General features: G+C 33.9%; 1 protein-coding gene across 6 annotated transcripts; it reads left to right on the forward strand.

Annotated features, from left to right (window-relative positions):
* The first annotated feature begins 3,033 nt into the window (after nucleotides 1-3,033).
* On the forward strand, nucleotides 3,034-9,626 carry LOC131039494 (4-hydroxy-3-methylbut-2-en-1-yl diphosphate synthase (ferredoxin), chloroplastic-like). Of its 6 annotated transcripts, none has more exons than XM_059211182.1 (7): nucleotides 3,046-3,137; nucleotides 3,271-3,338; nucleotides 3,519-3,688; nucleotides 6,238-6,478; nucleotides 6,582-6,698; nucleotides 6,807-6,899; nucleotides 9,355-9,626. In XM_059211182.1, the coding sequence occupies exons 4-7, from the start codon at nucleotides 6,443-6,445 to the stop codon at nucleotides 9,442-9,444; spliced, it is 336 nt and encodes a 111-aa protein (XP_059067165.1). In that variant the 5' UTR covers nucleotides 3,046-3,137; nucleotides 3,271-3,338; nucleotides 3,519-3,688; nucleotides 6,238-6,442; the 3' UTR covers nucleotides 9,445-9,626. The 6 variants fall into 6 exon arrangements, 5 of the variants coding, with proteins under 5 accessions (XP_057828259.2, XP_057828257.2, XP_059067165.1 ...); XM_059211183.1 differs by having other exon boundaries at nucleotides 3,048-3,137; nucleotides 3,276-3,338; XM_059211184.1 differs by having other exon boundaries at nucleotides 3,049-3,137; nucleotides 3,276-3,338; nucleotides 3,507-3,688.
* Nucleotides 9,627-11,334: the final 1,708 nt, after the last annotated feature.

Raw genomic sequence — 11,334 nt, forward strand, 5'->3', positions numbered from 1 at the left:
AGGCAAGATTGGATGCTAAATGCGTTTCAAGGGTTAAGACAGCAAGGCTACCCTCTTTTCTAAAGAATGTGCATAGAAGAATTAAGCTAGGAATGCATAGAAAGTGAGAAAGATTCGCTTATAAACTGAGATAGGGATATAGGATGAAGCTGCGGACCTGGAATTAGCAGTAAAATGTCGATACGGCACTGTCCTGCAAATTTGAGCAAAAGTTGACAGGACGATGGCGCCCGGCGTGCACACAGTCCTCTGAAAAATCCGCGAAACGAAGGGGGATCTGTTCGTCTCTGCACAAGGATTCTAGATCTTCAATTTCAGCCGTGTACCTGCAACCTGCACATAGAAAAGCGAAGATGATCGGGGGGTTAGGGATTTAGGGGTTTGCCTTTAGGTCAAACCCCGGTTTTGGAATTAACCAAGAAATGAGAAATGTTGTAAATGTAAATGTCTGTAATGTAAAACAAGTACTAATACCTTGTTGTAAGGATGTTTGTATCCTTATGTGCGAAGGTATAGATGTTGTTGTTTATTGTATTGTTGTATGTTGTAGTATGTGATCTCCTCTTCAATGGTTGAATCCTTGTCTTGAATGCAACACTTAGCCTTGAATGGAGACTTAGAATGATCAATTGCTTGAAGGAATGCTTGAATGCTTGAATATTTGAATATCGTTTCCACCTTTTTCCCTCCTCTCAAATGAGAGAGGAAAATGTAGTTTATATACTTGCCAATTAGGGCTGATAGACTGATTTTCCCGACCTTAGGGCGACCAGGAAATGTTATTTTCCAATTTGCAAACAAAAAGACCCGAAGTCCCATAGGAGACCGGGCCCAAAATAGGGCCAGGGACCAGGGCGCTGGGCGCCCTGGTCCTGAAGGACCAGGGCACTGGGCGCTCTGGTCCCACCTCCCGGGACAGCAGGGTGCAAAGGAGGTTCAGGCCAGGGTGCAAGAAAATGCAGTTTTTGGTGTCGTGGACAAGTTTCAGGGTCTCCATTCAGGTTCCGTGTTGCGTCGCCATCGTGAAGACCGAAATGCAGTCGAAATTGCAAGTGTCGCAATTTTAGGACGCTACATTATTATTTAATTTTGATACTTTATTTCAAATTAGAAACCAATACTCATTTTTAAAAACCTCTTATAGATAATTTTTTATAATTCATATGTTTAGTGTCACATCTAAACATTTTTTTCACCAAACACATCACTTATCAAACACACCCTTCACACCAAAACTCAATTTTCTACGCATCACTATATATAGATAAAATACATGCATTTAAAAAAAAAACGAGAAACTCTCACATATCATAGTAAACAAGTTGAATGGACTAATGCATATGTCACCATTGAGTGAGTGTGTTGACAATGAGAAAATATCTATTAGGTCATTAATAATCATCCTTAATAAAAAAAAAGACTCCAATCATAAACTACCACACATGGTTGAAGGCAACTCATAACCTTGCCAAGATTTGCTAAGAAAATATAAAATCCTCTTATCAATCTAGATAGGCCTCTATCACAAACCTAACAACTAGCAATAACACCCTAATAGTTGAATTTTCTAAAAAGATTACAATCAATGATGAATTCCAAGGTGAAAAATCTACTTATACACTTGAATGTCATTGACAAATCTTGTAGGCATTTCTATACACATTGGGCCATGTTGAAAATGTGAGTTTTTGATGAGTAGAAGAAACAAGAAACCAAGTATAGGTAGATGGAGAAAAATGAACCAACGTTTTTAAATATTTAAATGATAGAGAAAAGCAAAACAAGTTGGCCTAAGATTTCATTTATTAAATGAGTAAATAAGATTGTTTATTACATTATACAATTGTAGAATAGGGAATCTAAATAATTTACATGATGCACTCACGATAGGAGCTTGAGTAGGTTTATAATGGTTTGACCATTGAGTGTAACAAAGGAAGAGGGCAGAAGGGGAAATTAAAGAGCAGATATGGTAGTGATAGTGTTTCAAAATGCTTTCTCACTTGTGGTAGAGGGTGCTTTGGTGATGCCAAACAATGGATGATATGATGTATAATAAATTTTCTCGATGTCATCACCTAGGCTTCACATATTGACCGTGCTCAGCTCAACTCTGTTCCAAGTTGAGATCTTATGAATTTATAGATGTGGTAAGTTCTAAATTTCTTTACTCTATTGGGGGATGTATAAGTATCGTATATGGAACCTTTTCTAGGTCATGGGGAATTCTTTTTCTATGCACATGGATTTTAAAATAATTTTGAAGGTTGCCATTCACTTGTTGTCAAAGTTATCAAGTAAGAAAAGAAATGATGAGCATAAACACATTAGAATCCAAAAAAAAATTGTATTGAAGTCTTAGATTGTGTTCTATTTGAATTGCTAGAAATCTTTGCCTAGGATTCCTTATATCACATACTTGTGGATAATGTTTGTTGAATTTAATCCTGTTTCGATGAGACAATACTGACAGGTAATCCAATAGTATATTTTTCTGATTGATTACACTAAATCAATAAATCTTTGAGATTGTGCGATTGTGCAACTGTAGCATGTCACGGACATGAATGACAAGGTGTACCCACTCACTACCAATGAAGTATCAACGCCACTATTGTGTTTGTTGTTTTCAAAATTTAATATTTTCCCAAACTTTATAGAGTTTTTGTGTCCTTAATAGTAAAATTTTAAATGAAGATTAATGTAAATCATTTTTAATCATTTATATAAACATATATCCAAAATATAAATCATATATCCATTTTAATACACAAAAATTAAATCATACAAATTGAAATTAAATATTATAAATATCCTAAAAGATATTAATCTGTTTAAATTAGATACCAATCACTTGTTCCTAATCAAAGAAACTTAAACTATTAAATAATTTAATTAAATTTGTTTAAACCAATGAAAAAATCAAAATAGCCGTTGAGAGGAGCGGTATTTCAAATTAAGATTGTTTTCAAATTTCAAACAAATTCGGTTACATACATTGTTTTTAAATTTCAAATTGGGTTAGGCAATTCCTTCATTGTGTTATATTCCATGCCCGATGTGTTCGCGTTCTGTCAATGTTTTTGTGATTGTCAAATGTTTTGTTCTTTCTCATTGTTCATTTTTTTTTGGCTCAGGTGTTTGTTTTGTTTGGTGGTGTACAGCGTGCACGCTGGTTTTTCTGGTTTTTTTCGTTCAGGCGTTTGTTTTGTTTGGTGGTGTTCATTGTTTTTTCAATTTTTTTTGGTTTGTGTTACCTTTTCGTGGCAGAGCAGAGGAAGAGACAGAACAGAGGCAGAGTCAGAGGCAGAGCAACCAAGGGCAATTTCTTCTTCCAGGTATGTAGAACTTAATACTGCAATTCAATTCCATCAATTCAAATCAAATTATTTGCATTTAAATTAGTTTTCGCCCTTTTAAGGGCATTAGCTTTCTTCGATTCCTCGTCTTTTATTTTGCTCCACTTCTTTTATTTTGCTCCGGAGGGCAATAATAGCACAGGTCAGGTCTTCTTGTAGGGCGTGGCCGCTCCCTAACAGCTTATTACCAACCAAGGGGAGGAAGCAACGGAAAGGGCAGTCGATTCATTAGTCGCATTTCCAGTTCCTTCAATTGATTCCGAGCCAGCAGTTTCAGTTGCACCACCGCCAGCATCAGAACAAGCATAAGCACAAGAGGCTACCAGACTGTATGTTGCAAACCCTATCTATAGATTTATAGGTTGCTTGATTTCTTTTCGTATGTTTTTTGTGGTATTCTGTGTGTATGGGATCTTCATACCCTAAAGCACGTTAATGATACCTTTGTGCTTAATTGAATTAGAAGATGGGCGATGCAAAAATATTTCCCCCATTTGCAAATAATGGTTTCGCTGTAAAAAAATTTCTTCATGCGTCTTTCTTCATTGCCTTCCCTACCCCTTTTCTTTTCTGCGTGTCTCGACATAATGTAGGTTTTAATTTTGCTCGGGTGAATTCCCATACATTTTTTCCATTTGGATCGAGTAAGGGCCGAGCAGAGCCGGGTTCATGTTCAGTGAATCCATTCAAGACTGTTTGCCAGAATGAATCATGGGCTACCTTCAATTCTATGTAAAGAGTTTAGGATTCATACTTGTGAAAATTTCTTAAAATATTAAAGGCTATAAAAACTAGACCTGGACATACCGGCTCTGCTTGTCTGGTCAATAAAGGCCATTACCAAATATGAGAGAGGCTACCGGATTTCTATATTCCATGACAGGAGCTATGATAGGGCTGTCTTCTCCCATCTCGAGCTACAAGCACGTTATTCATTATAGTTTCTACACCGAACACTGCTCTGCTAGCACTAAAGGTAAGTACAGGCACCACAACTTAATGCTTTTTACTAGCTCACTCATTCCTTCGATTGAGCAGGAGATAGATTTCTATGATGACTGACCTCCTATATTCATAATTAAGAATACAAAATTGGACTTAAACTTTCATTTTATGTGGGGAATCCAATTAACCCTTTTCATATATACCATGTTGCAAGCAGGGGAGATGACTTGACACTTTGTTACCGATTACCTTGTGAAAGGAACATTTTCAATTCCCATCCTTGGGAAGCTGGTAAAGTTAATGTATTAAACACGTAATTTGAGAGGTCTGTTTGAGAAACTAACTCTAGCTTCTGTCCCAATGGCTGTAATTTGACTTCATTTTGGGCACTCTGGGCTAGATTACGGCATTTGGCAAGGAGAAACTAATGAGTGCTTTCCCGTTTCTTATTTTATGGCTCTCCAAGTTTAAATCATTGCATGTTGTTAAATCTGGCATACAGCTGCAATTGTTTAGCAAACTTTTTATCCTCAGAGTTTGCTATGACCAGACTGGTTTTCAGATTTCCAACAAGAAGCATAAATATAAGTGCTTCCACATTAGTGCATTGGAGGTATATCTTTGAACTAATCATGCAAGAAAAGATAAGAAGAGTGCATTACATGCCCATCTTCCAAATGATGTCTCCTCTCTCGAAGCACAATTGAGGGCTCATACTGCATTTTGTATAGATTATATCCCTATTATGTATTGTGTATCGCTACACTTATGGCCTGTATATGTTATGCAACTGTTGCACATGCCTAGAACCCAAGCTTTTTCACATATCTTATATCATTCTCTCAGTTACAACTTTCTCTGAGGATAGTGGAACAACTATTGCAGATTTACATAAAAAATGACATTAATGTGATATGCCTTCACCATGAAGAACTGATTATTTAATATGTTAAAGAGTACAATGAATGCACTGTTTTAGGGATAGCCATAAGCATTCAGAACATTTTAGAGATTCTATGTGGTGTTTTCCATATAGAAAATATCAACGTTAAGGTGGATCATAGTATGAAAACGACTCAGTAGATTCCTTCTCATAAGTCTATGAAACAAGAATTATGTGTAACCCAGTGCATTCAACAATATTTGCAATATAGCCATGATCAAAAGGGTCTCATATTGCCTTATTTCTAGGGTAGCAATATTATTATTACGTATTTCCTTATTTCCAGGGTAGCAATAAGAATTCAGGGTTTCATCTGTGTTGGCCTCTGCGTATTTTTTAATATTCGAGAAAGTCATTTTAATAAATTCACTACACCTAACCAACCCAAAATATGTTGTCCACCTAAATTCTTCTTCCACCATCAATTCAAACCAGATACTGCAATACTACACTTAATACCCAAATTCTTCTTCCATCATCAATTCAAACCAAATGCTGCAAGATTTACATATTTTCTGCAATATTTGCTGCAAGATTTACATATTTTCTGCAATATTTACTGTTTTTTTGTGAGATTAATCATGGGTCTTGCTGGATAAGATTAGTTGAATGGTTGAAATAGTGTTTGTCTTGTTTTCTTTCTTTTCCCACTTTTTTGAGATCAAGTTGCTTGTATGCACATGTTTTCTCTAGATTTCAGTTTAAATATATCCTGCATCTTTAAGAGAGTGGACGCTTTTGATGCTTCCAATTCGTGTTGTGCAAAGTCTACCAATGTGCAAATGTTCTATTGTGTAGAGGTTCATTTTTCATATTCGATCATGGGTAATGAGCTTCTAGTGTAAAATTTATACAAGAATTTTTGAGGAAATATTCACAACTACTTGTTTGGTAACTCACTTTGATTTTATTATTTAATTTTATCTTTGTTCTTTCTTGATAAGATTCGTGTAATAGTTCAAAATACTAATGTTCATTGTCTTAAAACAGGTGGAATCAACATTTGCATTTGCACGCATTTGTAGGAATCTGAATTTCCACAAGTTTGTCTTCTGAATGAAAGAAAGCAACTCTGTAATCGTGGTTTAGGCATACCGTTTGCTACCGTTTGCTTGTTGCAGAGATGAATGTCCTAGGATGGGATTATCCATTGCATTAGGGAGTTACTGAAGCTGGTGAAGGTGAAGATGAGCGAATGAAATCTGCAATTGGCATTGGAACACTGTTACAGGTTTCTTCTAGTGATTCTCGTCCTCATTTCTGTGTCAAGATTTCACGGTTTTTTCTGTTCCTTATCATTTATATAAGCTGACAATTTTCAATTTTTTATGCAGGATGGTTTGGGTGATACAATTCAAGTTTCCCTTACAAAACCTCCAGAAGAGGACATAGATCCATGCAGAAGACTTGCAAATCTTGGGATGCAAGCTGCCAAGCTTGAGAAAGGAGTGGTAAGGTTGCACCTAGCTTCTTTGTACATGTATACAGCTAATGTGGTTCTGATGATCATTTTTGGTTTGAAGATGGTATTGATATTTTAGAAACTATTCTTTTGACAGGCTCCTTTTGAGGAGAAGCACCACCACTATTTTAATTTCCAACGGAGAACCAGTCAACTTCCCATACAGAAGGAAGTGTGTTATATTATTCTTGTAGGTTTGCTCTTTGCATAACCCTATATTTCCCTTTCCCAGTTAGTTGATATTCTCAATTTCAAATTATATGGGATATAGTGGAATTCTTCTTTAATTTTTCCTTTTTGTTTGTTTCAGCCAATGTCTCAACTCTAGTAAAACAATTTTGTGCTATTTGAATTTTTTAGTTGATTTATTAAATTCAAGCATTCTTATTTTCTAGTCATTTGAATTGTTGGCCTTGATCTTGGAGGTTCAAATTCTAAAATTGAACTGGTCTTGACGTCAATATTTCTAAAAACAATTACATTATTATTAATTGTTGGCCTTGATTTTGGAGGTACAAACTGTAGTCACATAAATCTGTCCACTTAATTAAATGAATACTTAGTATTTATTTGATTATTTAACCATCAATTAATAATTAATTAAATTAATATTTAATTAATTCATCTTAACCCTATTCTCCTATTAATTAAATAAATTATTCAATTTATTTGATTTAATTCACTTAACCAAATTCAGACCATTAATTAAATAAATAAATCATATTTATTTAATTAAATCTTCTCTCACATTTAAATAAATTAATATTTATTTAAATCCCCCAAAATCCCACCTCTCACATTTAAATAAATAAATAATTTATTTAAATCACCTTTATCCTCCACCCACTTGCATTTTCCTACAAAAGCAAGTTGCACAATTATTTTAAATAAATAATTTATTTAAATCACCTTTATCCTCCACCCACTTGTATTTTCCTACAAAAGCAAGTTGCACAACTATTTTAAATAAATTATTTATTTAAAATCCTATTTATCCTCACCCACTTGAAACCTTTAATGGTTTCCCTTAAAGTATTCAAACTTGATGGCTTTAAAGTCTTCAAACTTGATGGCTTCCTTCTATAATCTTCTTAAGACTTTAATGGTTTTCCTTAAAGTCTTCAAGCCTTTAATGGTTTCCCTCAAAGTCTTCAAGCATTTTAATGCTTTATCTTCATTTTTCTCATTTAAATAAATTAATATTTATTTGAATATTTATCCAAATGCAACTTACACCATTTAATTGAAATAAATGATTTTATTTTAATTGAAAATACCAAAATTTCTCCCACTTGCATTTTCCTACAAAATCCACTTGTATGCCTAAACCCCTTCTAGATTCTTCTAAACCCTTCCTAATTAGCCTAATTCATCCCTTAAATATTGTCACATTCCTAAGCAAATTGGAGTCACTTCTCAAAGACTCCAAAGTCTTTGAAAAACAATTAATGCTTTGTGTGTTCAACAAATTAACCCTCAAAGTCTTGGATAACCTTTGAAAGCTTCCAACCTTCAACCACTAAATGGCTCAAAGTTTTTGATAACCATTGAAGGCTTTCAACCTTCAACCACTTAATCCCCAAAGTCTCCAATAACCATTAATGGTTACCTCAAACCCTCCCACATGGTTAAAACATTTGTTTTGACTCAACCTCTACCCAACCCAAAGGTCTCATCAAGCCTTTAATGCTTTGACCATGATTATCTCTTAAACATTTGCACAAAGGTTTATCCTTGGATTAACTCTTAATCCAGTGGGTAATCTTAATTTAGACTTGACCCTTACCTTCTAGATAACCATGAGGTCTTCTCAGGCCTTTAATGCCTCCAACCTCTTCTCTCAACCCAATCCTATGTTGAAACTTGTCACCATTTTATTGGTGCCAATTGTGCACATGGATCCCCAACTTTCAATCCTAACCCTTGTTAAGATTGCTCAATCTTAACCCTTCATTTCCCTATTTCTTCTATAAATAGAACCCTTCTCCTCAAGCAAAAGGGGAAGCATTTTTAGAGTATTGTTGTTATACTGGCATTAGCATAGAGCTTTTTCATAGCATCACTATCTACTCTTGCATAGTATTTGCTTATCATATTCAACCATCTTGAATCTCCATATGGCATCCATGGCTAGTGCTAAAAGCTGAGAGCTACACTCATTTGGGACTTGGAGAGGAGAGGAACAAGGGAGGAGCAACTATGAGCATCTTGATTAGCTATTTCATTCTATGTTTATATGCTTTCTATTTCATGCTTAATATCTCTCTTGATATGCCTGTTTAGGATAATCTTTTGTTGCTAACACTAACGTTTGTTTCTTGTGCTCTTGTGTGTGTTGCCATCAAACAGATTTTCTAATCCTTTTTGCAGAGCATCACAAACATTAGAACGTTTGAGGAAATATTCACAACTAGTTGTCACACCATAAATCAATGCAATTGTGAACTTTTTTTTTTTTTTTAATTGTCTTCAAACTCAAACAATTTTCTACCTTTGTGATATTTTTTTGGTTTGTTTTTGGTAGTTATAAAATGTATGAATCTTCAAGCATCCTAAACTTCATTTTCTAGATTTGAGATTACTTTCATTATCATTTTTACTTGTTGCATTATGCTGACTAATTTATGGCTGAATTGGTATGACAGGGTGGCAGATTGCAAGCTCATAACCCTTCTTGTTCCAGCCAAAAAAACTGCAGTTTAATAAGAAGTATACTAAGCAACTTTTTGAACTAGTTCATGGTGTATTCAAAACAACAAGAGATGGAATTAGGCTTGCATCATTTCTTTAGTTATATTTTGGTCAAGTATATTGACTTGATAGCATTGTAACATGTACAAATATAGTGTTTAATAAAAAAATTATTGGAAGGGAATAGTCATTGGCCATGGTTATTCCTTGAGGTCATGTTTTCTCACACCTTAAAGAATGGTCAATTGGCCAAGGTCGTTCTTTAAGGTTTGTGTCATTTTTTTTTGCATTTTTTTTAGTAGTTTAGTTTTTATTTAAGCAATTATTAATTTTGATTTCAGTAGTAAAGTTAAATTTCACAATTTTGAAAATAAATATATCATTCACCCCCTACTTAAATGTTTTATGAATTATTTATAAAATATTAGACAAAGGATAATCATAAATAACCCTTACAAAAGCCAAATTTGCCCACTTCATGAATATAATTCACCCTTCATAACTATGCCACTAAAAAGGTAAAAAATGGCATCACATAATTAACATTATTATAAATGATTGGAAACCACGCATAAATTGCCTTTACAAAAATATGATTAAAAGAGAATCACAAATTCACTTTACTAATGCAATCTACATAACATAAGAATTTCACCATAATTATAATAAATATGTATTTTGACACATTATTTCATATTCCATTACTAAAAATAAATCACAAAATATGACAACTTAACATAAATATCATATTTAAAGTTGCATATTTAAAACTATAATCATAACATTTAACTTTCATATTTAAAACTATAAATAAAATAAAACGTGTTGTGTTGTCATGTGTTGTATTGTGTTGTCGTGTGGTTTGTGTTGTGTTGCGTTGTGTTGTGTTGTGGTTGTCTTAGGTCCATTAGGGGAGGCCAAACAAGCTTCTACCTTCATGTGGTTGGCCTTGTTAGTAGAGAATATTTGAATAAATATTCTTGAAGCTAAGAGAAGCTTATCTCTAAATATTTGAAATTTAAATAAATAATATTTTATAAATTTAAGGTAGTTTATTGCATGTTGAAATTCTCTAAGTAAAAAGAAAATTGTGATTACAAAGGTAAAATAAAAGAGAAATAAATAATATGTTTTAAATTGGAAACATATATGATATGTTTTCATTAGAGTACAATATTGTATTTTCTTCTTTAAATTGTTTGGTATTCTTATGGAGCTTGTTTTAAACTCAACCTCAACCCTAAACCCAACCTTCCCTAAAGCTAACTATATCTTTGATCCAAAGCCTAACTACCTAATTACCTAATCCTAACCCTAATTCTAACCATACCTTGCTTAAGGTTAGAATTATTGTTAGGGTTTAAAATTTTAGGGTTAGGGTAGATTTGTTTAGAGTTTTAAGGATTAGGATTTAGGGTTTTAGGGTTATGGCTAGAGTTTACATGATGGTTAGGGTTAAGACATAAGGCTTTACATCATGGTCAAGGTTTAGTTTTAGTGTTAAGGTAGTCTACATCATTGTTAGGGTTAGGGTTCAAAGTTTTTGGGTTTAGGATTACATCATGATAAGGGGTTGGGGTTTAGGGTTTTGAGTTTTATGGGTTAGGTGTTACGGTTTTGAGTTTTAAGGGTTAGGTGTTAAAACTCTAAACCCTAACCCTTTCAATGGTTTAGGATTTATAGTTATGGTTTAGGGTTAAGGTCTAGATCATGGTTAGGGTTTAGCGTTAAGGTTAATGATTGCATCATGGTTATGGTTTTAGAGTTTTATGGTTTAGGATTACATCATGGTTATTAGGGTAGGGTTTATACCATTATCAAGTTTAGGGTTTTGAGTTTTACAGATTAGGGTTTAGGGTTAGAGTTTAGGTTTAGGGTTTTCTAACCCTAAAGCCTCCTCTGCAATAGTTTAGGGTTTAGGGTTTAGGAATAGA

This window comes from Cryptomeria japonica, chromosome 9 (genome assembly GCF_030272615.1).
Source record: "Cryptomeria japonica chromosome 9, Sugi_1.0, whole genome shotgun sequence".
NCBI lineage: Eukaryota > Viridiplantae > Streptophyta > Pinopsida > Cupressales > Cupressaceae > Cryptomeria > Cryptomeria japonica.

Bases quoted from the DNA above. Each gene is read 5' to 3' on its own strand.
- LOC131039494 (XM_057972274.2), top strand. From the start codon at position 6,443: ATGAAATCTGCAATTGGCATTGGAACACTGTTACAG. The intron at 6,699-6,806 runs GTAAGGTTGCAC...TTCTTTTGACAG, and splicing joins CCAAGCTTGAGAAAGGAGTG to GCTCCTTTTGAGGAGAAGCA. The intron at 6,900-9,354 runs GTAGGTTTGCTC...TTGGTATGACAG, and splicing joins AAGTGTGTTATATTATTCTT to GGTGGCAGATTGCAAGCTCA.